This window comes from Marmota flaviventris, chromosome 10 (assembly GCF_047511675.1).
Source record: "Marmota flaviventris isolate mMarFla1 chromosome 10, mMarFla1.hap1, whole genome shotgun sequence".
NCBI classification, from domain to species: domain Eukaryota; kingdom Metazoa; phylum Chordata; class Mammalia; order Rodentia; family Sciuridae; genus Marmota; species Marmota flaviventris.
In genome coordinates, this window is record NC_092507.1 from 23,651,510 (window position 1) to 23,679,507 (window position 27,998).

General features: G+C 40.2%; 1 protein-coding gene across 1 annotated transcript in view; it reads left to right on the forward strand.

Annotated features, from left to right (window-relative positions):
- Positions 1-4,267: 4,267 nt before the first annotated feature.
- Kpna6 (karyopherin subunit alpha 6) overlaps positions 4,268-27,998 on the forward strand; it is a 59,416-nt gene continuing 35,685 nt past the window's right edge. Inside the window, exon 1 of the mRNA XM_027937055.2 lies at positions 4,268-4,347. Within this exon, the coding sequence (XP_027792856.1) occupies positions 4,344-4,347 (4 nt within the window). The 5' untranslated portion in view covers positions 4,268-4,343. The remainder of the gene's footprint in view (positions 4,348-27,998) is intronic.

The following is a 27,998-nucleotide window of genomic DNA, read 5'->3' on the forward strand; positions in this document are numbered from 1 at the left end:
ACCAGTGAGCCACATCCCCATCCCTATTTTGTATTTTATTTAGAGACAGGATCCCACTGAATTGCTCTTGCCGTTGCTGAGGCTGGCTTTGAACTGACCATCCTCCTGCCTCAGCTTCCTGAGCTGCTGGGATTATAGGCATGTGCAACTGGCCGACCAAATCTAACTTTTAATAGCAACCCTAGGAGGTATCACTCCTGTAGATGAGGAAGTGGAACTCAGAGAGCTACTGTGACTTGCCTGTGTTGGCATAGCTAGGAAGTGGTAGAAATGGACATTAAAAAAAATACTTTTGAATGATGACACTGCTGCCCTAGTGAAAGGTGATGTCTTGACTCTCTCAGCATGCAGTCACTGCAGCTGTGCTGTGTGCCAAGTACTGTGGTAGACAGGATGCCAAGATGCAGATACAAACAACACTACACTGGATGAGTGTCACAGTTATAAGGTACCTCAGAGAAGGAATGTTTAACACTCTCGGGGCTTACAGGAGAGGATAGTCTGAGTTGTATTAGTCACTTCAGAGGTGAGCAAGAGGAGCAAAGAACATTCCAATGAGAGAAAAGGGTACAAACAACAGCATATAGATTTGGAACATTTGGGTGTGTTTGGGGAGGGTAAGCAGAATGTGGTTTCTAAGGCAGAAAGGATAAAGAAAGTGGGGTGAGGGGTGGGGCTGAAAAGGACAACAGAGGTTAGATCTGGGAAGACCTAGGGCCTTAGCCTAGGGAGGTGTGTGAGTAGGGCCAAATGCTAGAATGGAAACAGCTGTGTGCAGGGTCACCTGGCTTCTATAGGCATTAAATTGAGGGAGCTTAGGCTGGAAGGAGAGAAGCAGCCACTCTATTCTATACAACCTATACTCCCTGAACCCTTACTGGCCACAGGTATGTAGATGAGCTGGATGGGGGACAGACTCCTCAACATGTTTTTGATGTGTCTGTTGTGGCAGGCACTGTGCTAAAAACTGGGATAGTTGTAAAGATGAGAGAGAGATGAATGCACCTTATGAATAAATTAGGGTGTGAAGTCCTAAGGAAAACAAAATGTCCAGAGTACTGTTACCACTGTTGACCGGTGACGAGTCCTTGCTTCCCCAATGTTGAAGAATAACATCAGAGAAGCACACCGAGGCAAGGTCAGAGTGGAAAGTAGAAGTTTATTAAAGGACAGCAGAAAAGACTTCTCCTGGAGGAAGAAGGGGACCCAACAGGTGGAATCCGAGGAAGTGTGGTTGTCTCCCCTTTTTGTCTGGTTCCCCCCCATTGCTGTGCTTTGTTCTGTTATCTTTCAGTGATGGAATGTAGGTGGGAAGGCCCAAAGAGTGGGGCACAGATGGGCCAAACCTAATCTTTTAGGACTTTTGGGTAGGCATCTTCAAGTTTGCTGGGAGCTGTTTCATTAACATTTCTTTGGGGTGGGCTCTGGGCCTTGGGGACATTAACATTCCAAGAGTTGTTCTGCTTTTCCCGGAATTCATTCTCAACATGGCCTCCATTTTGGATATTAGACCCGATTTACCTAACTACACTGACTACCTGTCTTTAAATCTGGCTTCCCAGTATTGTAGAAACAGAGGACAGAACCCTGATTAGAAAGGTGGGCTTCTCTGAAGGGTAATTGTTGAATTGTGTCTTAAAAGTGAATACTCAGGGGTTGAGGAGATAGCTCAGTTGGTAGAGTGCTTGCCTTGCATGCACAAGGCCCTGAGTTCAATCCCCAGCACCACACACACATACCCATACACCCCCCCCCAACACACACACACACACACACACACACACAGTGGCTCTGGAGGCTGAGGCAGGAGGATTGTGAGATCAAATCCACCCTAGGCAAAAGTGAGGCACTAAGCAACTCAGTGAGATCCTGTCTCTAAATAAAATATAAAGGTGGGAATGTGGTTCAGTGGTCAAGTGCTTAGTTCAATCCTCAGTACCTAAAAAAAAAAAAAAAAAAAGTGAATACTTGCTACAGGGTCAAGGGGTGGAGGACAGTATATGCAAATGCACATGAGAAGATAGGAGTATATTTGAGAAAAAAAAAGTTTCCCTAAATATATTTGAAGCCTGGTTTGCCTGATGGGGAGTGGCCTAAGAACCTGGTAACTTGTGTACCAGATTGAAATGTTTGGGCATTACTTAATCTGGCACCCAGAGAGTGGGAAGTTGCTAAACCAAGGTGTGGCACTATTAGGTCTCTGCTTTTTTTTTTTTTTTTTTTTTTGATGCTGGGGATTGTACTCTGGGCACTCAACCACCAAGCCACATCTCTAGCCCTATTTTGTATTTTATTTAGAGACAGGGTCTCACTGAGTTGTTTAGTGCCATGCCTTTGCTGAGGCTGGCTTTGAACTCGAAATCCTCCTGCCTCAGCCTCCCGAGCTGCTGGGATTACAGGCATGTGCCACCACGCCTGGTTTAAGCCACCACGCCTGGTTTAGGTCATTTCTGCTTTTTAACAGACTGTGGGGAAAGGGAGAATCTGGAGGCAGGATAAACAGAGTGATGAGATCTGACCTTAAGCAGTGACAATAGGAAGGGAAATAGAATGTTCCCTTTCCTAACCTTGAGACAGTTTACTTTTTTTTTTTTTTTTTGGTGCTGAGAATTGAACCCAGGCCTAGCACATGGAAGGCACAGGCTCCACCACTGAGCTATATCCCCAGCCCCTACAGTTTACCTTTTGAGTTTTTCCCTGAATGGGCCAAACACACAACTAGAGTTGGCTATTTGTTTTGACAGTCCCTGGGCACCAGATAACAGGTACTTCAGGTCCTTTTTTTTTTTAAAAATCTCTAAAACATAGGTCCTTTTTTAAAAAAAAAAAATTCTCTAAAACATAGGCCTTTTTTTTTTTTTTTTTTTTTTCTCTCTCTCTCTAAAACTTAGGTCCTTTTTGGGACCTGTGACCTGAAGACATAACCTGGCTCTAGGTTGAGGTAAAAAATGGGTGGACCAGCATTTCATTATGCCAAAAAGGAGATCTGGAGCCTGGAATCCCAGCAGCTTGGGAGGGTGAGGCAGGAGGATCATGAGTTCAGAGCCAGGCTCAGCAAAAAACAAGGCACTAAGCAACTCAGTGAGACCCTGTCTCTAAATAAAATACAGAAAAGGACTGGCGATGTGACTCAGTGGTCGGTTGAGTGCCCCTGAGTTCAATCCATGGTACCAAAAAAAAAGAGGTATGGTTCAATGGTAGAGCTTGGTAGAGTTCATGAGGCCTGGGTTTGATCCCCAGTGTGGAGAGGGAGCTAATACCTAATGGGTACCAGCCATAACTTTTTTTTATTCTTTATTTCTTGTGGTAATGGGGGATTGAACCCAGGGGTGCTTTACTTGTGAGCCCCCCTCCAGCCCTTTATTATTTTTAATTTTGAGACAGAATCTCACTATGTTGTGAGGCTATCCTGAAACATTGGTCCTCCTCAATCACCGGGATTATAGGCACTCTGTCCAGCCATTTTCTTGATTCAAAAGGCACATGACATAAACGCTCCCAGCCTCTATTTCTTTATTGGTAAAAAAGGAGATCATGCCACTTGCTCTGTGTTACTTACTGTCCTTTGTATTTGTTTATTCATCCAACACCATGTCTCAGATACTGAGCTAGGTGCTGGCCATACACTGGTGAACAATATAAAACTGATTCCTGCCCTCAAGAGGCTTGCTGCAAGGCCCCCCCCCCCCTCTTTTTTTTTTTTTTTTTTGGTGCTTGGTGTTAAGGCCAGGTCTGTGGGCATGCTAAGTATGTGCCCTACCACTGAGTTATATATATACTCCCAGTCCCTATTTTTCTATTTCTTAATCTCCCAATAAGATTGCAGTCTTAAGTACAGCTTTGGGTGTTGGACTTAGAAAACCTGGGTTTAGACTTGACTTCTTCCTTTCCTTATCTCTATGGCCTTGAGTGAGTCACTATTCCTCTCCAGATGATTCCTTACTCTTATTCAGTTCAGGGTCTGTAATTGGCTTTAATTACCAAAGGAAGGGATGAGTTTCTGGGCGAAAAAGTTTCTGGGGGAGGCCAGACTACAGAGAAAAAACAGTAACAGAATGTGCCGAGAATTTGGCACATTTAACTTTCTTTATTATGCATTCCTTCCAATTTCTCCTCACCCAGCCACTACTTTAGTGTTTCATCCCTATTCCCCACCGTTACTGGCTGCGGTCTCTTTAAATGCGCTTCTTTAGCGTAATCTAGGCGAGGAGGGGGGGAGGGGGGAAATGCGTTTCGTCCCAGGGTGAATTTGTCCTATTCGGTGTGCCGTCCCGCAGATCCGCCATATTGTCTGCTGAAGCTACCGCAGCTGCCGCCGCCAAGTCTGAGCGAGCGGTGCCGCGATGGGTAAGGAAACCGGGCAGTTGGGTGCATGGGTTGAGGCAGTTTGGGGGTGTGGGTCTGGCGAGCGCGTGTCCCCGATCTGCAGAAGATGTCTGAAAGCCTCTCTAGATAGGTCTGAGAAGAGTAACCAGGCCGGGAGTGCCCCTCAGGCCAATTTGGAGCCGTACTATGGCCGTGCTGGGAGCAGTCCTCGGGGGCTGGTTCCGGGGACACCTTGGTACGCCTGGAGCCCCCACGTGCCAGCCTCGGGTCTAAATCCTCACGTACTGAAGGGGTAGAAAGGGGGACACCTTCTAGCCTGCGCCGAGAATGGGCTGGGGGACGGGCTCCCGGCGGCAGGCCTGGGCACAGCCAAGGGAGCCTTCTCCGGTCGTGTGTTTGGCCGACGCTCTAATTGACTAGGTTCAGTGGGTTTCCTGAACTCAGGGAAGTCGTATCTGCGTCTCTGGGCGAGCCACTTCTGGACCGGTAACCAGGGGCAGCCAGGTCGAGGGCAGCTTGGGCCGCTGAAGGCCAGAACTTATCTAGCCGAGGCGGAAACAGGGTGGTTCCATTAGACTCCGAATGACAGTCTTCGTTGTGGTAGAACCAGAGGCCAAGACCTCTTGGTCATACATAAGATCGGGGACTTAAGGTTTCCAGATCAGTCCTGAATGGGAGAAGAAGAGAGACCTGTTGATCCTTTTGTGGGGACTCTGGTTGGCAAGGCCTCTGCCCCACGAGGTTACGATGGCGAAGTCTTTGAATTAGAGACAAAACCACCAATGGTTATCCGTCTACAGCATCGAAAACTGTTAAATTTGCTAAGCTGTCTGTGCAGGCATTGTTCGGCTGCCTTACTTGTCCTGTTTTAATTAATTTGTACAATCTTATGATAATGGTACTACAGTTATTCCTGTTTTACAGATGGGAAAACTGAGGCTTAGGTAAAGTAATTTACCCAAGGTCATATACAGTGGGTGATCCAAGATGATCACTCCAGAGCCCTAGTTTTTAAAGGCTTTTTATGGCCTGGCCCTCTAGTGGTTGGACTGGAAGAAGGGGATAGGAAGCTTTTAACCCTACACAAAGTTGTAAAGGTTGTGTGTGTTTATTTATTTATTTATTTGTGTGTGTGCCCACTTTTAAATCTTTGAAGTCTGAATGAAACCAGAAAAGTTCAGAGTGAATTGCTGACCCCAACTGTTGTGTGGGGGAACTAAGTGGAATTATAGAATTTTGTGTTATCTCTGGTCCTGAGCAAAATAAATATTCCCTTTAGTGACTTTTAAATCGTATGTGGTTTTATAAATCAGGCCTACCGATTTTTAGCCTTCATCCAGAGAAGTCGCTTAATTGACAGATGAAACAATGCATATGGAAAGTATCTAGCATAATCCACAATAAATGTTATTTCCCTTCATTTCTCAGCCTTCTGTTCCTCATTTATAAAAAATAGGAAAGGACTGGGTACACTGGTGCAAACCTGTAATTACAGTGGCTCAGGAAACTGAGGCAGGAGGATTGCAAGTTTGAGGCCAGCCTCAGCAAATAAGCAAGGCCTTAAGTAACTTTGCAGGACTTTGTCTCGAAATAAAAAAGGATTGAGGATTTGCTCAGTGGTAAAATACCCCTGGGTTCAAATTTCAGTACCTAGAAAGATGGTAGTGTTGTCAAGTTGTTTGGAGCCTAATAAGGGCTTTGTAAATATCAGATTTCTTTCCACCTTCAATAATGTTAGTTCCTTTTCCCTAAGTGCTCTGGTTTCCGGAATCCTCTGGAAATGATAGGCCTGTATGAGTAGCTACAGCTTTATATATTAATGACAGAAATTTAGTGGGATGGGAATATAGCTCAGTGGTAAAGCCCCAGGTTCGATCCCCAGCACTGGAAAAAAAGAAATCAAAATAAAACAAAATTGATCTTGGGAACTTTTATTATAGATGCTTTTGTTGTTATATTTGTTATAGATTTTGTGTTGGTCTTCAGTTTCAGAAACATAAGTGCCTCAAAGAGAAGAAAATAATATTTATTAAGCTTAGTAGAATAGATTGGGAAGCAATCTGAGAGATGACAACTAATAAGCAACCAAATTAGGAGTGAGGTTCTTACCAATTTTGCTGCACATAAACCTCTAATAATATTTTCAGGTGTTAGTACTTTTCTGGTAGAATTCAAGGTGAAAGTTTTTCAATAGAACAACAAAATCTGACTAGGGTCCTGAAGAGAATTTTTAGTCTAGATGTAGGTAACTTGCCCCTATCAGCTCCATCTGTGATATTGCTTCCCCTGTTGTCCTGCCTTGGCTTTTTGGTTGTCAGCCTTTTTTTTTTTTTTTTTTAAGAGAGAGAGAGAGAATTTATTTGATATTTGTTTTTTAGTTTTCGGCGGACACAACATCTTTGTTTGTATGTGGTGCTGAGGATCAAACCCCGCACTCATGCCAGACGAGCGCGCTACCGCTTGAGCCACATCCCCCAGCCCCCGGTTGTCAGCCTTTTTACTTTTCATATTACCATGGGGTTAGAACTAATATAGGACTAATGTTTAATCCTGACATCTAATCCGAGATAGTTTGGGTTATCCCCATTTAAAATGACAAACTGAGGCTTTGAGAAGATTAGGCGACTAGTCCAAGGCTGATAATCTACATCCTGTGGGTGCCAAAGATACTAACATGGCCTGCCCTTACCTTCCAAGTCCACAGTCTGCTGTTTTACTGCCTCCCATGTGTTCTCTGCTCCAGCTCTGGCCTATATCCTATACTTCTTCTGCTATTCTAAGGTTCATTGCCCTTAACAGATCTCTATAGTGAAGCTTGCAGCTTTGGGGGTTTACTTTATCCTGATCCTCCCTAGCAAAGACTTAAATCTCATTAGTCTTGGCAGGTACTTGTTTTTCTTGGGGGGGGTGGGCGATAAACAGGGATTGAACCCAACAGCACTGAACCACTGAGCTATATCCCAGCCATTTTCATTTATTTATTTAAATTGTGGATGGACACAATATATTTTTATTTATTTATTTACTGTGATGCTGAGGATCGAATCCAGGGCCTTACAAGTGCGAGGCAAGTGCTCTACCACTGAGCTACAATCCCAGCCCCATTTTTATTTTTTATTAGGGCCTCACTAAGTTGCTGAGGCTCATCTCAAACTTCCCATCCTGACTCAACCTTCCAAGTCTCTGGAAGTTGCTGGGATTACATGTGTCTGCCACTGCACCCTGCAGATACTTGTTATTTTATCACCATTCCCACTACTTTGCTAACTAGGAATCTGGCAGCCCTTTTCCCAGCCCCAGGGTAGTAGGTCTTGATTAATATAAACTCTAAAACAATCATTATAATTCTGACATCCTCTACAATGATTGACTTAGGCATGAACATATGATGCCATTCTGGCTAGTAAGATGTGAAGGGAAGCCTGGGGGGACTTCTGGAGAAGCCTGCCTCCCATAAGTGTGGTTAAGGATCGAATCCAGTGCCTCACACTTGCTAGGCAAGCACTCTACCACTGAGCTACAGCCCCAGCCCCGATTTTCCAGCTTTTTAAACTTTTATTATTTTTTGCCAGTTTGTACTTTAACTCAGGTTTCACCAGAGTGTGAGAGTCTCAAAAAAGAGGTAGGAAAGCTATAATAATAGTCAATTCTTATTTGGAACTTGCTAAGTTCTAGGCACCCTTCAAAATACTTTATATGTTAACTTTTTTAATTCTCTTTTTTTTTTTTTTTAAAGAGAGTGAGAGAGGGAGAGAGAGAGAGAATTTTAATATTTATATTTTAGTTATCAGCGGATACAACATCTTTGTTTTGTATGTGGTGCTGAGGATCGAACCCGGGCCGCACTCATGCCAGGCGAGCGCGCTACCGCTTGAGCCACATCCCCAGCCCCTAACTTTTTTAATTCTCTGTTTCTTATTTTTAAAAAATATTTTTAGTTGTAGATAGACATAATACCTTTATTTCTTTATTTTTGTGTGGTGCTGAGGATAGAACCCAGTGTCTCGCACATGCTAGGCAAGGGTTCTACCACTGAACTACAACCCCAGTTTCTCATGTTTTAGTTGAGGAAACTGAAGCACAGAAAGATTCAGTAACTGAGGCAAGACCAGAGTAAACTCATGTAGCACATAATGACCTTTTAGTCAACAGTGGATGGCAATTATAGTGATTCCATAAGATTATAATGGACATGAAATATTCCATTTGCCTTGTGAATATATAGCTGAAGAAAACTGTTTTGCAGAACTTAACAAGCTCCTTTAAATTTCTGAAAACATACTGGGTGTGGCAGCACGTGCCTGTAATCGTAGCTCGCCTAGAGGCTAAGACAAGATGATTGCAAATTAGAGGCCAGCCAGTGTAATTTACCAAGACCCTGTCTCAAAATAAAAACTGGAACGGGCTCAGAGTAGTGGCCCAAGTCTGTAATGTGAGTGACTCCGTGGGCGAAGGAAGGAGGATTAAAAGTTGGAGGCCAGTCTCAGCAACTTAGTGAGACCCTGTCTCAGGAAAAAAAAACAAGCTCCGTGCATGTTACTGCCCCTGAAAATCTTCCAGTGGAACGATGTAGTTCAATGGTAAAGCTTCATTCCCCAGTACCAAAAAATAAAAGGGCTGGAGACATAGATCTTAGTGGACCGTGAAGATATGCGTATAATGTCTAGTACTGCAAAAAAAAAAGTTTGAAAACATCAACCAGATGTGTCGACACATACCTTTTGTCCCAGCTACTCAGAAGGCTGAAGCAGGAGGATTACTTGAGCCCAGGAGTTTGTGGCCCTCCTTGACAACATAATGAGACCCTCTCTCAAAAAAGAGACAAGTTTGAAACATGGATTCAACAGCAGAAGGTTTTCATTAATAAAGAGGAATGTTCATGGTATCTGCTTATAAGTAATTCTAATTAAAAATAAAAAAACTGTGCTGCGGATAAGTTCAGTGGTAGAGTGCTTGCCTAGCATGTGTGAAGCCTTGGGTTCAACCCCCAGTAACATGCATAAGCAAATCATCATGAACATATTTTCTTTTTTTAAAAAATCACTTTATGTGGTGCTGAGGATAGAACCCAGTGCCTCACACATGCTAGGCAAATGTTCTACCAGTGAGCCACAACCCCAGCTCTTATGAACATTTCTGAAAAGAATTAACAGGCTTTCAAGAAGAGCCTCAGGTTCTTTAGAAAGTATTCTTTAGAAGATATTATTGTAAGAGGTGACAAGCTCCAGGCATGTTACTGCCCCTTAAAATCTTCCAGTGGAACGAGATGTGGAGGTAGATTACAGCGATATTGATGATCCTGACACTATATAGATCAAGGTTAATGTGTGGATTTGTTTTTTTGTTTTGTTTTTTTGTGGTGCTGGAATTGAACTCAGGGCCTTGCACATGCTAGGCAAGCCCTCTCCACTAAGCTGTGCCCCTGGTTCTAATGTGTGCCTGTCTTAGTTTTTAGCAAAAAAGGTTAAAATGTTAAATTAAAAAGTACAGGGGCTGGGGATATAACTCAGCTGGTAGAGTGCTTGCCTTGCATGCACAAGGTCTTGGGTTCAATCCCCAGCATCATACACACACACAAAAAAAGTCTTCCTCAAACGTCAATACTTTAAATCAACAATATATATTTAAGACTGGGGAAATAGCTCAATTGGTAAAGTGCTTGCCTTGCATGAACAAGGCCCTGGGTTCAATCCTCAGCACCACAAAACAAAAAGAAATTATCGGGCTGGAGTTGTGGAGAGCACTTGCCTAGCATGGGTGAGGCACTGGGTTCAATTCTTAGCACTGCATACAAGTAAAATACAGGTCCATTGACAACTAAAAAAACAAAAATAAAATTTAAAAAAATACATTATTTTAGGGGTTGAGGTTGTGGCTCAGTGGTAGAGCACTCAACCTAACACAGGTGAGGCACTGGGTTCGATTCTCAGCACCACATGAAGATAAATAAATAAATTAAAAAAAAATTTTTTTTAAATGCATTAGAAAAGAGTTGGGTATGGTGTCACATGAATGTAATCCCAGCCACTAAGGCGACTGAGACAACAGAATTGCAAGTTTGAGGCTGGCCTGGGCACCTGTTCAGACTCTGTCTTAATGCCTATAATCACAGTGCCTCAAGAGGCTGAGGCAGGAGGATCCCAAATTCAATGCCAGCCTGAGCAATTTAGTGAGGCTATAAGCAACTTGGCAAGACTGTCTCAAAATAAAAAAGGCTGGGGATATTGCTGAGTGATTAAGCAGCACTTTGGATTCAATCCCTGACACCGCCCCCCCCCCAAAAAAAAAAAAAAAAAAAAGCAGGGGCAGCTAGGGGTTTAACTCAGTAGTAGAGCACAAAAGAAAATACTTTTCTAAAGCTAAACGATGTGTTTTAGTCTGTTAATATGAAAAATTTTTATTTAAGTTTATGAAGTAAAGTTACTATAAGCTAAGGTAAATTTTTTATTGAAGAAACAAAAAGACCTACATCTCCAGCACTTTTTTTTTTTTTTTTTGGTCCTGGGGATTGAACCCAGGGGCACTCAATCACTGAGCCACATCCTAGACCCTATAAATTTATTTATGAGACAGTTTTTTAGGGCCTCATTGCTGAGGCTGGCTTTGAACTCACAATTCTCCTCCTTCAGCCTTCTGAGTCACTGGGATTACAGGCGTGTGCCACCATGCCTAGCACAGGGCATTGTTAAGTTGCTGAGATTGGCTTTGAATTTGGATCCTCCTGCCTGAGCCTCCCGGGCTGCTGAGATTGCAGAGCACCACTGCTTCCAGCTCTAGCATCTTTTCTATTTTTTGAGACAGGGTCTCCCTAATTTGCCCAGACTGACCTCAAACATAACAATTCTCCTGCCTCACCTTTCTGAGTTGCTAGGCTTTTACAGGCTTGTGCCACCATGCACATCTAAGAAAAATATTTTTGTAAATTTCTTGTAGCCTAAGTCTGAAGTCTAAGTCTGAAGTATACAGTAATGTCCTAGGCCTTCACATTCACTGCTTATTCACTAACTCACCTGGTTCAACTTCCAGTCCTGTAATATCCATTCAAATAGTAAGGGCTTTATATTAGTGCATCTTTTTTTTTTTTTTATACTGGGGATTGATTGAACTCAGGGGCACTCAACCACTGAGCCACATCCCCAGCCCTATTTTGTATTTTATTTAGAGACAGGGTCTCACTGAGTTGCATAGTGCCTCGCTTTTGCTGAGGCTGGCTTTGAACTCGCAATCCTCCTGCCTCATCCTCTCAAGATGCTGGGATTGGGATTATAGGCATGTGCCACCACATTTGTTTTTTCCTTTGGTGCTGGGGATTCTAACCCAGGGTCTTGTACATGCAGGCAAGCACTCTACCAACTGAGCTATATCCCCAGCCCATCTTTTAATACCATATTTTTACTGTACTTTTTCTGTTTGGATACATACAAAATACTTTAACATTGTGTTATATTTGCCTGTAGTGTTCAGTACAGTAATATGCTTTGTAGCCTAGGAAAAATAAGCTCTACCATATAGCCCAGGTGTGTAACAGAATATATCATTTAAGTTGTGTAAGTACATTTTGTGCTATTTGTAGGATGAAGGGTTTTTTTTTTAATTTTTTATAACTTTATTTTTTCGTTTATTATTTTTTTTATGTGCTGAAGATCAAACCCAGTGCCTCACCCGTTCTAGGCAAGATGCTATCATTGAACCACAGTCCCAGCTCAGGATGGATTTTTAAGGATGCATTTCTCAGAACATCTCATTAACATGTCTGTAATTGGAGAAGCCACTTACTCAGTATTGTTATGACCAAAATATGGGCTACAAAGGGCTATCTTCTTCCTCTGGAAAGAAAAGCCTTTTTGTGACTCTGAAATTGTCATTTTTGAGATTATGAGGCCGAATTTGTAAATAAGAGTAGACAATTTTGAGACTTAGGATGATGGTAGAGAAGAAGAGCTCATTATAATTTGTATGTGCGGTAGAGTACTGGGGATTGAACCCATAGGAGCTCTACCACTGAGCTCATCTCCAGCCCTCTTTAATTTTTATTTTTTTAATTTTGAGACAGAGTCTTACAGAGTTGTCAGGGCTAGCCTTGAATTTGTTGTGGTCCTCCTCCCTCAGTCTCCCATATTGCTGTGATTACAGGCATGAGCTACCATGCTCAGCTACTGTTGACTTCACTAGTCTTATTCCATTTAGCATTTGCCCATGTATTCTGCATTCCACTCAGGAGTTTCTTCTTTATACATAAGCATTCCTGGTGGAGAAAGTGGCAAAAGCGAAAGCAATCCTTTGCCAGCGGAAAAAAGCTGAGGCAGGAGAATCAAAAGTTCAAAGCCAGCTTTAGCACTAAGCAACTCAGTGAGACCCTGACTCTAAATAAAATACAAAATAGGGCTGGGGATGTGACTTAGTTGTTGAGTGCCCCTGAGTTCAATCCCTGGTACTAAAAAGGAAAAAAAAAAAAATCCCTTCCCACCCATCCTTTCCTATGAAAATCTTGTTTTAAAACATATACTTTAAATACCAGCTACCTTTCACAAATACTTCATGTCTTCTAAATTGGAAGTGAACTCTCTTGAATATTTGGGGGGGGGGTGTGGTCTAGGAATTGTGAGCCCAGGGGCACTTAACCACTGAGCCACATCTCCAGCCTCTTTTTATTTTTTATTTTTGAGACAGGGTCTCACAAAGTTTCTTAGTGCCTCACTAAGTTGCTGAAGCTGGCTTCAAACTTGCAATTATCCTGCCTCAGCTTCCTCTGTTGGGATTACAAGCATGCACTACTGCACTTGGCTCCTTTTCTGTGTTTTATTTAGAGACAAGGTCTCATTGAGTTGCTTAGGGCCTTGCTAAGTTGCTGAAGCTGGCTTTGAACTCATGATCCTTTTGCCTCAACCTCCCCAGCTGGGATTATAGGCATGCGCCACTGTGCCTGGCAGCTTTCCTGAATTCTGCGGTATTGGTTCTTACCTTTCATATAGCCCTTTTAATTTTTTTTTTCTATATAGTTATTTCATTCTGAATAAATAGTTGTTTGACCAGTCAATCTTCAGAACCTCATTTCTTGGTCTTTAAAATTGTGATAATAGGATTGTTATATGGGAATCGAATGAGATATGTCTGTAAAGCATTTCAGCATGTTGCATAGCACGTAGTAAACAATTAATAGCTGTTAGTCACTTAGTAAATAGTGTTTTCTGTGTGCTAGGTCCTGTAATAAACCTAAAGGTAAAAATCAGTTGGTCTTTGTTTTGGGGGGAAAATAAAAACATGATGAATACTTGTCTGAAGCTTCTATTTTTAGAAGCTAAGTAGACCACAGTAATTCATTAAATTTTCAGCTAATGTTTGTGCACCATGTGCCAGAGACTGTTCTAGGCTCTAGAAAAGCAGTGGTAAACAAAATAGACAAAAAGCTGTCTTTGTGGTGAAATCCCAGAGTTTACATTCTAGAGGATAATTGAATAAAATAAGTCAAATGGGACTGGCAGATAAACTAGAGAGCTTCATTCTGTGTCTACCAAGTTCCAGCCTATTGTGGGCTTAATGTTGCCTTATTGCGTGGTTTTCCATTTCTTTCCATAATACTCTCCCTCTTGAAGCTGTTAATCTGTTTTTTTTTTTTGTGTTAAGTACTTTCTAAATGATACTTATTAACTTTTAAAATGTAAAAACATAAAGTTAACCAAAGATAGGATTTTTTTTTTTTTGGTATTGGGGATTGAACCCAGTAGTGCTTAACTACTGAGCCATATCCCCAGCCTTCTTTTATAGTTTATTTATTTATTTATTTAAAAATATTAATTTTTTAAGTTTTTTTAGGTGAACACAGTATCTTTATTTTACATTTATGTGGTGCTAAGAATCGAACCCAGTGCCTCACGCATGCTAGGCAAGCGTGCTACCACTTGAGCCACATCCCCAGCCCTTTTATAGTTTATTTAGAGATAGGGTCTTACCAAGTTGCTTAGGGCCTCGCTAAATTGCTGAAGCTGGCTTTGAACTCACAATCCATCTTCCTGAGCCTCCTGAGCTGCTGGGATTACAGGTGTGCGACACCACGCCTGCCTAAAAGATACGATACTTAAGGCCAAATGTAGCTCAAGAATTGCTTGTCTTGGGCTGGGGATGTGGCTCAAGTGGTAGCGCGCTCACCTGGCATGCGTGCGGCCCAGGTTCGATCCTCAGCACCACATACAAAAAAAACAAAGATGTGTGTCCGCCAAAAACTAAAAAACAAATATTAAAATTTCTCTCTCTCTCTCTCTCTCTCTCTCTCTCTCTCTCACCTCTCTCTTTAAAAAAAAAAAAAAGAATTGCTTGTCTTATTTGCCTAGATTGATCTGTTTTATAATACTCTGTTTTACAAAATTATGTGTATTTGAAATAATTTATTCATTCATTTATTGTGATATAAGGATTGAACCCAGGGGTGCTTAACCACTAAGCCTCATCCCCAGCCCTGTTTTATTTTTAGACAGTCTCACTGTGTTGCTTAGGGCCTCACTAAGTTGCTGAGGCTAGCCTTGAATTTGAGATCCTCCCACCACAGCCTTCCGAGTGACTTGGATTACAAGTATTCACCACCATATCCAGCTTGTTTTATTTTACTGTAATGTGTTATTTACTTAATTTTGGTACTTAACATCTTATACTTTTGGTGGCATCAACTCTACAATTTTTTTGTTCCTCTTGTGCTTACATTGTTAGTATTATCTTTTTTTTTTTTTTTTGGAACCGGGATTAAACCATGGGCACTCAACCACTGAGCCACATGCCCAGCCCTATTTTGTATTTTATTTAGAGACAAGATTGCTTAGCACCTCAGTGTTGCTGGCTTTGAACTTGAGATCCTCCTGCCTCAGCCTCCTGAACTGCTAGGATTACAAGAGTGCACTACCATACCCGGCTGCAGTCATTTTCTTGGTAGGACTCTAAGCCACTTACCCATTTTGTGTGTTAATTTAGTTAAAACTAGATATCTTGTAAATCCACTTAACTAGGCAGACTACAGGACTCAGTGGTATGTTTAATGTAAATGAACTAATATCACCTGCTTGTTATAACTTTTTTTTATATTTATTTTTTAGTTGTAGTTGGACACAATACCTTTATTATGTGGTGCCAAGGATAGTACCCAGGGCCTCACACATGCTAGGCGAGTGCTGTACTGCTGAACCACAACCCCAGTCCTTATTATAACTTGTTTCAGAAAAACTTGGCTATCTGATCAGTAGATAAAAGTTGGTAGCATTAATAGGTTAATAGGTATAGAGTATTTCAGAAGCAAAGATTGATTGGTTAGTTGTGTTGATAACATAAGGGAATGATGTTTGGACTTTATCCTGAAGGCTGCAAAATGCAATTGAAGGGTTTTAATCTCGGAAGTGACATGATCTTATTAGTTTTCACAGTGCTAAGGATTGAACCCAGGGTACTACCACTGAGCTACATTCCCAGCCCTTGTTATTTTTATTTTTATTTTGTGACAGGGTCTTGCTAAATTGCTGAGGCTGGCCTTGAATTTGTGATCCTTCTGCCTCAGCCACCTAAATTGCAGGGATTACAGGTGTGTGCCAATGCATCCAGCTTATGATCTTATTTATTTCTGTATAAATATTAATATATTAATTTTAAGATATGTATACATATATATTTAATTATACATTGGACTGCTCTGGAGAGAATGAGTGAGAGTGCAGTAAGATTTCAACTAGGAGAGTCTCCTTCCCCCCAAATACTAGGATTGAACCAGGGATGCTCTGTGATTGAGCTACTTCTTCAGCCCTTTGAAATTTTTATTTTGAGACAGTCTTGCTAAGTTGCTGAGACTGGCCTCAAATTTGTGATATTCCTGTCTCAGCCTCCTGAGTCACTGGGATTATAGATGTGTGCCACTGTACCCAGTTAAAACTAGGAGATTCTTTTAAGTAGTGTGGTAGTCCTAACAAGAGATGATGATTGCAGTGACTGAAGTGATAATAGTAGGGATTTGAATATGCAAGACTTGATTATTAATTTCATCTAGTGGTGGAAGCTGAGTGCGTGTAGGGATCAGACAGGACTCCTAGATTTCTTGATTTGAGTAGCAGAATGGATAGAGATGCTGTTCACTGGGATGATTTTAAACTTGGATATTTGGGGATGTCTGATCTAAGCACTGGAATATAAAAGTCTATCTCAAAAGTAAGGTCTTGGAGTGGAGATAGAGTTTGATCATCTATATAATTCATCTCGCTCTCTATGGTAGGAGTTGAGGTAGAAGGAGAGAGCGGGGCTGGGGATAAAGGTCAGTGTCAGAGCACATGCTTAGTATGTACAAAGCCCTGGATTCAACCCCCAGTACCAAAAAAAGAAAGGAAAAAAGTGGGGAGAGGGCTGGGGATGTGGCTCAAGCGGTAGCGCGCTCGCCTGGAATGCGTGTGGCCCAGGTTCGATCCTCAGCACCACATACAAACAATGATGTTGTGTCTGCTGAAAACTAAAAAATAAATATTAAAAAATTCTCTCTCTCTGTCTCTCTCACTCTCTTAAAAAAAAAAAAAGTGGGGAGAAAAAGAGAACCTCAAGGTTCATCAGTTTTGATGTGCAAGAAGAAAAGAAACAGCAACCAGAATTGGAGGTAGAAAATAGGAGTAATGGAACTTTCAAAGACCAGAGGAAAGAGGGTATTTCAAGAAGGAAGTGGCTATCAGAATTAAGTGCTGCCAAGAGGTCAAACAAACAAAAAATAATTTGTCATCATGTAGTTGGTCATCAGCCTTTACAATAGATTGGCACAGATGAGAGAGGAGAGGCAAACTGTTATAAGAAGTTTGAGAATAGCCAATGTGATGGTACACACTTGTAATCCCAACTACTTGGAAGTCTGAGGCAGGGGTATCTCAAGTTTGAGGGCAGCCTGGGCTTTAGTGAGACCCTGTCTCAAGGGTAAAATACTAAAATAAGGGCTGGGGGTTTAGCTCAGTGGTAGAGCATTGTGAGGCATGGGGTTCAATCCAAGTACCACATACACATGCTCAGAAATATTTGGGTGTAAGGAGAGAGTAAGCAAGTTGATGAGTCTTGTAATATCCAAATAAAAGCTTGTAAGGTCCTGAATTAGGGCAATAGCAATTGGAATGAAGAAAAAGAGACAGAGTCCAGGAATAATTAGGAAGTAGGCCTGGACATCTCAGTGATTAGACATAAAGACAGGGATAAGTGAAATGGCAATTCACGCATCCTCAACACTTCAAGGAGGACTCAAGTTTCTGGTTTGAAAAGCTGAGACCATATCGATATCAATCCTTAATCCCTTATTATGTCAGTGATGCAGGGAGTTGAGCACAGGGCCTCAAGTAGGATAGGCAAATATTTCAAATATTTTCTTTTAATTTTTAAAATTGACACAATTTTTGTATATACTTCTGGGGTTCTGTATGATTCTTTTTTATTTGTTTTAATTAGTTACACATTTTTAATTTTTTAATTAATTAATTAATTAATAGTGTGTGTGTGGTACTAGGGATTAAACTCAGGGCCTTGTGACTCTACCAACCGACCTATATTCCCAGCTCCTCTAGTATGATAATTCTTTATGCTTATTCAGTAAATGTATGTGATATATAATGATCAACCCAGGGTAGTCAGCATTTCTTTGTCTTCCATTATTTTTTAATGTGTTGGAAGTCTTTGGACTCTTCTAGTAATTTTGAAATATATTATAAATTGTTGTAGATTAGATTGTTGCCCTACTCTGCTATAGAACTAATTGCTCCTAACTACATTTTGCTGCCTGTTATCTAATCCCCGATATTCTACTTTTCCCAGTGTCTAGTGACAACTTTTATATTTTTCTTCTTTATGAGATCATTTTTTTTTTTAAACTTCCACAAATGAATAGAACATGCAGTGTCTTTCTTTCTGTGTATGGCTCATAGCACTTAATATCCAGTTTCATCCACATTGCCACAAATGGCATGATTTCATTCTTTTTTTTTTTAACATTTATTTTTTAGTTGTAGTTGGACACAATACCTTTATTTTTTTATTTATTTATTTTATGTGGTGCTGAGGATCGAATCCAGGGCCCTGTATATTCTAGGCAAGCCCTCCACCGCTGAGCCACAACCCAGCCCTGATTTCATTATTTTTTATGGCTGAATAATAGTGCATTATATACATATCTCATTTCCTTTATTCATTCATCTGTTGATGCACACCTTGGTTTGTTTCAGATCTTGGCTGTAGTAAATAATGCTGTAGTAAGAAGTGCAGGAATCTCATTTGACATTACAATTTCATTTCCTTTGATTATAATACCAAGTAGTGGGATTGTTGGATTTTGTGGTAGTTCAACTTTTAGGATTGTTTTAGAGACAGGGTCTTGCTGAGTTGTTTAGGGCCTCTCGAAATTGCTAAGACTTACTTTGAACTCCTGATCTTCCTGTTTCAGCTTCCCTATCCAATGGGATTACAGGTGTGTACTACCACGTCTGGCTCAACTTTTAGTGTTTTGAGGAGCCACCATACTGTTTTCGATAGTGAATGTTCTAATTTACATTCCCAACAATATGTAACACTGTTATTTTCTGCACCCTCACCAGCATTTGTTATTTATTTGTTTCTGTAATTGTTACTCTAAATGGGATGAGATGGTATCTCATTGTGATTTTGGTTTGCATTTTCCTTATACCTAATATTGAACATCCTTTCATATATTTGCTGACCATTTAAATGACTTTTTTTAAGAAATGGCTCTTCAAGCTGGGTACATTGGCGCATGCCTGTAATTTTAGTGACTCAGAAGGCTAAGGTAGGAGGATCCAAAATTCAAGGCAACCTTGGGCAATTTAGTGAGACCGTGTCTCAAAAAATAAGAAAAGGATTGGGGACATATGTAACTCAGTGTTAGAGCACTCCTGGATTCAAGGTTTAATCCTCATTATCACCCCCTGAATAAAGTGTTTATTCAGATCATTTGCCCTTTTATGTGTGGTAGGCCTTGTACATGCTAGGTGTATGATATTTTTGTTGTGATGTTGGGTTTGGTTTTCTGATATTTTGAACTACATCGTCCCTAGTCCTTTTTTCTTTTTTGTACTGGGAATTGAACCCATGGGCTGCTTAACCTGAGTCATATCCCCAGTTCTTTTAAAAATTTTTTTAATTTAGAGGCAGGGTCTGTCTAAGTTTTTTTAGGGCCTCACTAAATTGCTGGTCTGGCTTTGAACTTACGATCCTCCTAAGACTACTGAGCTGTTGGGATTACAGGTGTGTGGCACTGCACCTGGCCCCAGTCCTTTTTTTTGGAGTTATTGTGAAAATGGGATTGCTTTTTTAACTAACTTCTTTGTCAGCAAATGTGTTGTTGGTATATAAAAGTGATGCTATTTTCTGTCTGTGGATTTTGCATCCTGCAACTTAACTAAATTTGTTTATCAGTTCTAACAGTTTCATGGTAGAATCTAGGTTTTTCCGTATACAAAATCATGTCATCTGCAAACTGGAATAATTTAATTTTCTCCTTTCCAATTTTGATGCCCTTTATTTCTTTTTCTTGCCTAATTGCTCTTACTAAACTCCAAGTACTATGTTGAATAAAAGTGGTGAAAGTGGACATCCTGGTCTTGCTTCAGATTATAAAGGAAACATTTCAGTTTTTCTCCATTTTAGTGTGTTGTTTGTTGTAGGTTTGTCATATATAGCCTTTCCTACTTTGCCTAATTTATTGACAGTTTTTATCCTGAATGGATGTCAAATCTTATCAAATGCATTTTCTACATCTGTTGAGATGATCATAAGATTTTTGTCTTTCATTTTTGTTGATATTATATATTACACTTATTAATTTGTGTATGTTGAATCATCCTTGCATTTCTGGGATAAATCATACTTGATCATGTTGTATAATATTTCTGCTGTGATTGAGAATTTTTACAACTCTGTCCATAGGAATAATTGTCTGTAGTTTTCTTATTTGTTGTTGTGTCCTTGTCTGGTTTGGTATCAGGGTAGTGCTGGTCTTATGCAATTAATTTGGAAGGACTTTTTCTCTTAACTCTTCAAAATAATTTGAGGAGAATTGGTGTTATTTTTCTAAATGTTTGGTAAAATTCAACAGTGAAGCCATCTGTTTCAGGGCTTTTCAATGTTTGGAAACCTTATTACTGATTCAGTCTTATTACTTGCTGCTGTTTTGTTGGGGTTTTCTGTGTCTTCATGGGTCAATTTTAGTATGTATCCTGAAATTTATCCATTTTCTCTAGGTTTTCCAATTTGTTGGCAGATAATTCATGATTGTCCCTAATGATTCTTTGTATTTCTTTGGTATCAGTTGTAATGTCTCCCTTTCATCTCTAATTTTACTTATTTGAATTCTCTCTCTCTCTCTCTCTCTCTCTTTGTTAGTCTACCTAAAGATTTGTTTGTTTTGTTTATGTATTTAAAAGAACTTCTCATTTCCTTGATCTCTTGTATTTTTTTAATCTCTTTTATTTATTTCTGCTCTTTGGGGGTTTTTGTTTTGTTTTGCAGCCCTGGGGATCAAACACAGGACCTTATGCATACTAGGCAAGCACCCCACCAACTGAGCTATATTCCCAACCTTTGTTATTTTTCTTCTTCTACTAAATATGAGGTTTGGTGGACTGGGGTTGTGGCTCAGTGTTAGAGCACTTGCCTAGCATGGAGCACACATGAGGCACTGGGTTCAATCTCCAGCACCACATTAAAAGAAAAAAAAAAAAAAACCCTCTTGCTTTCCTAGGTCCTTGAGGTACAACATTAGGTTGTTTATTTGAGATCTTTTATTTTTTATGTATGCATTTATTATTATAAATAATAAATTTATATATTTTTAGGACTGATTTTGCTTTATCCCATAGGTTTTGCTGTTATTAAACTCCAAGTACTATGTTGAATAAAAGTGGTGCAAGTAGTTTTTCAGGAACATTTGTTCAGGTTCCATATATTTGAATATTTTTTCCTTTTTCTTTTTTTGTTCCTGATGTCTAGGTTTTGTTTGTTGCAGTTCTGAGGATTGAACCCAGCACCTCACACTTGCCAAACAAGCACTTTACCACTAAGCTATACCTCCAGCCTGATTGTTTTGCTTGCTTTCCGTATCTTTTCTTTGGTACTGGAAATTGAACCCAGATACTTAACCACTGAGCCACATCCCCAACTCTTCTTCAATTTTTAATTTAATTAATTTATTTATTTAGATACTGGGGATTGGACCCAGGAGTGCTTAACTCCTGAGCCACATCTGCAGCCCTTTTTGTATTTTTATTTGGAGGTAGGGTCTCACTGAGTTGCTCACACTCTCACTAAGTTGCTGAGGCTGGCTCTATTTAAACTCAAGATCCTCCTGCCTCAGCCTTCCAAGCAGCTAGGATTACAGGTGTGCGCCACTCCACCTGCCATTTAATATTTTATTTTGAGATAGGGTCTCACTAAATTGCTTAGGGCCTCAGCTTCCTGAGTCACTGTTGTTTTCTACTTTTATTTTATTGTGGTTAGACAAAATACATGCATGTTCATGTTTCTTTCAAGACTTGACAAATTTTTAGCTATTATTTCAAGTTTGCAGTGCCTTTTCACAACCCCTGTAATGCAAGTATTTGCTTTAAATGAAAGTATTAATGATATCCCATAAGTTTTGTAGGCTTTCTTCATTCTTCTATTTTATTTTAAATTTTTCTGACAGGGTCGTTTCAAAAGACCTGTCTTCAGGTTCAGAAATTCTTTATTCCGCTTGGTCTAATCTGTTGTTAAGGTTCTCAACTTTTTTGTTGTTGTTGTTGTGCTGGGGATTGGACCCAGGGCCTTGTGCATGTGAGGCAAGCACTTTACCAACTCAGCTATCCCCAGCCCCCTCAGTTGTATTTTTTGTTGTTGTTGTTGTTTCACTGATTATATTCTTCAGCTGTGATTTACTATTTGTTGAATTTCTCATTCAGATTATGAATTGGTTTCCTTATTTCACTGAATTATCTATATTCTCTTGTAACTCACTATTTCCTTGGGATCATTATTTTTAATTTCTTTTCACATATTTCATTTATTGAGTAACCTTAAGAGGGGAAGAGTTTTTCATTAACATGGGATGTGGGTTTTTGGTTGGGTAGGGACTTTATAGAGCACAGAAATGTAGTCTTTGTGTGGTTTCAGCAGTAATCAACATCAGCAGTGTCTGGGCATGCCACAGTGGTCTGGACTACAGGTAATGTTCAGGTAGCGGTACAACTTTGCAATTGACATGGACTTCCAAAGGTACTTAACTACAGGCATCAGTAAGGCAAGTGGTGATGGCAGCCACAATTCCAAGGGCAAGTGGTACAGAGGGGCATGTTCTCTGGCCTCTTAGGGAGATCATAGATGGTGCTGGGGCTTCTGCAACTAGTAGTTGCAATCTCAGAGCTGCAGGCCTCAAAGGGTCTATCATTAGGCACTTCAAGTTGAGTACTTCTGTAACTAGGGCTTTTGGCAGAGGCTTCTGTGATCCAAGAGTCCCGGTCTGTAGAAAGGCCTATCCTCAGGTCCTTAAGGCAGGGTAGACTCTAAAAATGGTTCCATTCTCAAGCTGCTGCTGTGCTGTAGCAGCTTGGGCTCGAACGATAGAAGACAATGTGAGTTCCTTCTCTGGAATATAACAGTCACACTGACCCCAGGCAGCTCCCAAACTAGGTTTAACACCTGTGAGTTCTATGGAGCTCTGTGATTAGGACTGCCTGTTTGTAGTGGTGGTGGTGGTAGTAGTTGCTTGGACTTTCCTGTTTAATCCCACTCCCCATGCAAAATGTGGTTCCCTATCCCTGACCTCAGTTGGGGAGCTGGGGTTGCAGTTGCTTTGACTTTGTTTCCCTGCCATCTCTAGTCTCCGTGCTGTTTAGGGTTCTCTTTACTTCCTCACTGAGTTCCATTGTTCCCCGGTCACTCTCTAATTGTAGTCATTCCTTTGTTGTCCTACTTCATCTCTGAGGTGGTGGCATTGTTAAAAATTTTTGTTGAATTTTAGTGGCAAATTTATAGATGTTTATTCTCCTAAACCACTCTTTCTTTTATTCATATATATATAATTTTTAAGTTGTTGATGGACCTTTATTTTATTTATTTGTATGTGGTGTTGAGAATTGAACCCAGTGCCTCATGCATGCCAGGCAAGCATGCTACTACTGAGCCACAACCCTGCCCCCTAAACCACACTTTCAGTGTTTAAATAGTTCATGATAAAAAAAAAAAAAAAAGAGGAGAAAAATTGTTTTGCTCTTCGTGAGAACTGAGAAATGGGGCAGTTGCTAGGGCGGGGGATGAATAAAAAGCAGCACTCACAAGTGTATGGCTGATGGTCAGTATGAAGAATTGGAGATGGTGAGATTCCTGGAACTACTTCTGCAGTATTGTTTTTAGCTAGCAAAATTGTGAATCAGCAATACCAAAATTTTGCTACCAATTTTGTATTCATTTGCAGTAATTATCTACTTAGTGAATGAGTATTTTTAGTCATAGTGGACACAATACCTTTATTTAATTTATTTTTATGTGGTGCTGAGGCTCAGACTCAGTGCCTCACACATACTAGGCAAGCATTCTACCACTGAGCCACAACCCCAGCCCCTGTTTTGTTTTGTTGTGATATCTTTGATAAGAAACTGAGCCAAACAAGTTTTAGAAGAATATCTTCTAAATGTTTGGATTTATTAATCTCTTAGTATCTCTTGTGTATTGTGTATTATCTTCCCACCTTTCAAATCTCAGCATTGTGGCTGATTTACTTTGGGAGAATTTTGATTTAATCAAGTCCAATATAGGTGTTGACCTACAATTGTACTTCAGTTTTGTGGCTGGTTAGATTTGTGTTCTAGAGAGAAAACTCGATGTAAAAGAAAAATTTATACTGTAAATATGAGTTCCTGAAAATCAGATATGATAATTGTAATGTGGCATATTTTATTTTATTGCAGTACTAGAGATTGAACCCAGGGCCTCACACTTGCTGGGCAAGTACTCAGCCACTGAGCTACATCCCCAGTCTTAAGTGTGATGCTCTTAAGCAAGGGAAAATAAACAGAATCTCTTTGAGTTTTTTCCCCCCCTTTCACTCCAGTACTGGGTATTGAATTTAAGGACACCCTACCACTGAGCTACACTTTCAACCCTTTTAATTTTTTTAATAAATATTAAAAAAAAATCATCATCATCATCATTAGTGTTACTTGGTACCAAGAATTGAACTCAGGGTTGCTTAATCACTGAGCCACATCCCTAGTCCTTTTTATTTTTAGACAGGATCTCCCTATGTTGTTTATAGCCTCATTAAATTGCTGGGGCCAGTCTCCAATCCTCCTGCCTCAGCCAATCCAACTCTGGGATTACAGGCATGCACCATAGTGCCTGCGTGATTTGAATGATACTGTTCAAGTCTCAGCACCTCTGAACTTGGTTTCTTAACTGTTATGCCACTAATTGACTTTCTCATCGATTAATAGGAGTTAGATATTGTGTGAAAACATTTAAATTATTGTCCTTAAACCAGGGACTTAAAATAGCTGATTCATCATAGTCTTGTCTAGTTTTGTTTGGCTTGGTGTTTTAAAAATTTAGTATGAGTGCTGTCTATACCATTACCAGACTCTTAAATGTCTTTTTAAAATTCATTGATTTCTTTACACTTTAGGGCATTACACTTTATTGTTATCTGAAATTCTGGGGTGTGAATTTGTTTTTATTTTATTTTTATCCCCTTTATCAGTGATAGAGCAAACTGCACCCCAGAATTCTGATGATTTTAGTGTCGCCAATAGTTTCCTTTTTCGCAAAATGAACAGAACCCCTAGTTTGGCACCAAACAAGTCAGAGCTGACTTTAATTAGCTTCCTGACTTGTCACTTAACCTCTGAATCTCATTTTTATCATCTGTAGATTAGGAATCATGCCCACTTCTTAGGATTGTTTTGAAGATTAGAGATTAATTACATCTACAAAAAACCTTGGCACATTATACAAACTTATTCACTTGCTAAGGCTCTGAGCTCTGAACACCAGTGTATTCTTCTTAACCAACACTTCCTCCTTCTTCCCTCCCCCTTTTCTTCCTTCTTCCTCCTCCTTCTCCCTTCCTTCCTCCCTCCTTCCCTCCCTCCCTCCCTCCTTCCTTCCTTCCTTCCTTCCTTCCTTCCTTCCATCCTTCCTTGAATCAAACCCAGAGTCTCTTGCATGCTAGGCAAGCACTTCAGTATTGAGCTACATCCCAGCCCTTTTTATTTATTGTATTTATTTGTTTGGCACCTGGGATTAAACCCAAGAGTGCTTTACCACTGAGCCACTTCATCATCCCTTTTAATTTTTTTATTTTGAGACAGGGTCTTGCTAAATTGTTGAGGCTGTCCTTAAATTTGGGATCCTCCTGCCTCAGCCTCCCAAGCTGCTGGGATTACAGATGTGTGCCACCACACCCTGCCCCAGCCCTTTTTATTTTATTTTGAGACAAGGCCTTACAATGTTGCCCGGGTTTGTCTGGAACTCCTGCCTCAGTCTTATGAGTTGCTAGGCTTATAGGCATGTTTCACCATTTCTGGCCTAGCCCTCCCATCTTTCTTTTCTCTTTTTCAATGTGAAGTAGGAAAGAATTATTTTGGTTCATGATGTCAGAGGTTTCAGTCCATGGTTGTCTGGTCCCGTTGTTTTTGGGTTTGTGGTAAGGCCGAACATCATAGTGGAAGGGTGTGGAAGAAGAAAGCTGATTACTTCATGGAGGCCAGGAATTAGGGAGCTAACCCTTTCTTTTCAATTTACTAGTAAGTAGCTTTTAACCCAAGAATCTTCTATTAATACGTATTTGTGTAAGATTCCTAGTGAAGAGTCCATGGAGAGGCCTGCTGAAGCAAGCTAGTTCAGCCTGGGAGGAGGTAGGTTTCTTATATTCATGAAGAAAGAGGCCACATACCAAGGATGACTATTTATTTATTGAATTTGGGACTAGGAATGAATCCAAAGGCGCTTTACCACTGAGCAACAGCCCCAGCTTTTTTTTTTTTTTTTGCAGACAGGGTCTCACCAAGAGCAATTTATTTTTATTTCTCTTATTTTTTTCCCAGTGCCACTAAGTAACCTTTAGTGCATTATGATGAATTACAAGCTTACAAACTGTGTGGTATGTCTAACAGTCAGTTTGCCTCATTTAAAGCCTGAACATCTCAGTGACAGGGGCAGTTATAATAATGTTTCATTAGAAGGCCTTCCTTTTAAAAGAGTGACCACTCTGTTAAGTACCAAGACAAAGGTCATAATTTGAAAAGGTTGATTGTTTCTTGGAGTTCCAGGGTCTATCTCCTTTGAAGTGTGTCACATTATTACCTAGAAAATATAAGCTAGTTCCCTAATTTCTTTCATGGAGCACTTTTGGGTTCTTTTAGACAAGTTCCTTAAAGTGATCACTTGGTAATCTTGGTATACCTTTTGAAGCATAGACTATGAATATAGACTTTGATTTGGAAAGTCTGAAAGCAAACAGTTATCCAGGATACTTTAAACCCATATTTGTGAGCTTGAGGGTATAATGATGTTTTCATCTCATACATGGAACAGCTGGTTATATGCAGTAGTTTCTTTTTTTTTTTTAATATTTATTTTTTTTAGTTTTCGGTGGACACAACATCTTTGTTTGTATGTGGTGCTGAGGATCGAACCCAGGCCGCACGCTCGCCAGGCGAGCGCGCTACCGCTCGAGCCACATCCCCGGCCCGATATGCAATAGTTTCTCTGACAAAATATGCATTATTTAAAAATGTTTAAATAGTTGTAAATGGGTAGGGACATTGGCATACACCTATAATCCCAGCTACTCAGGAGGCTAAGGCAAGAGGATCACAAATTGAAAGCCAACTTGAACAATTCAGCAAGACCATCTCAAAATAAAAATAAAAAAGCCTGGGGCCAAATGTGATGGTGCATACCTATAATCCTAGCAGTTCAGGAGGCTGAGGCAGGAGGATTCCATATTCAAAGCAGTTTTGACAATTTAGCAAGGCCCTAAGCAACTTAGCATACTAAAGTGACACAGCCACATCAGTGTTTATAGTAACTCAGTTCCCAATAGCAAAGCTACAGAACCAACCTAGGTGCCCTTCAACAGATGAATGGATAAAGAAAATGTGGAATATATACACAGTGGAATATTACTCAGCCATAAAGAAAAATGAAATTATGAGATTTTCCAATAAATGGATGGAACTGGAGACCATCATGCTAAGTTAAATAAGTCAGTCCCAAAAAACCAAAGGCCAAATGTTCTTTCTTATTGGAAAGATGCTAACATACAATAAGGTATGTGTGGGGTGGTCAGAATAGAAGTCCATTGGATTAGACAAAGAGGAATGAAGGGAAATTGCAGGGAAGGATTAGGAAAGAAAGTAGAATAAATCATATGTAACTTTCCTGTGTTCATATATGAATACACGACAAGTGACACTCTACATAATGTATAACTCCACAAGAATGGGATACTAATTACAATAAGCTATACTCCAGGTATGTATAATTTGTCAAAATATATTCTGTTACATAAACCTAAAAATTAGAAAGGCTGGAGATGTGGGTCAGTGGTGAAGTGCCCTTGGGTTCAATCCCTAGTACCAAAAAAAAAAAAAAAAAAAAGCTGGGGATATAGCTCTGTGTGGGAGTCCCTGGGTTTCATC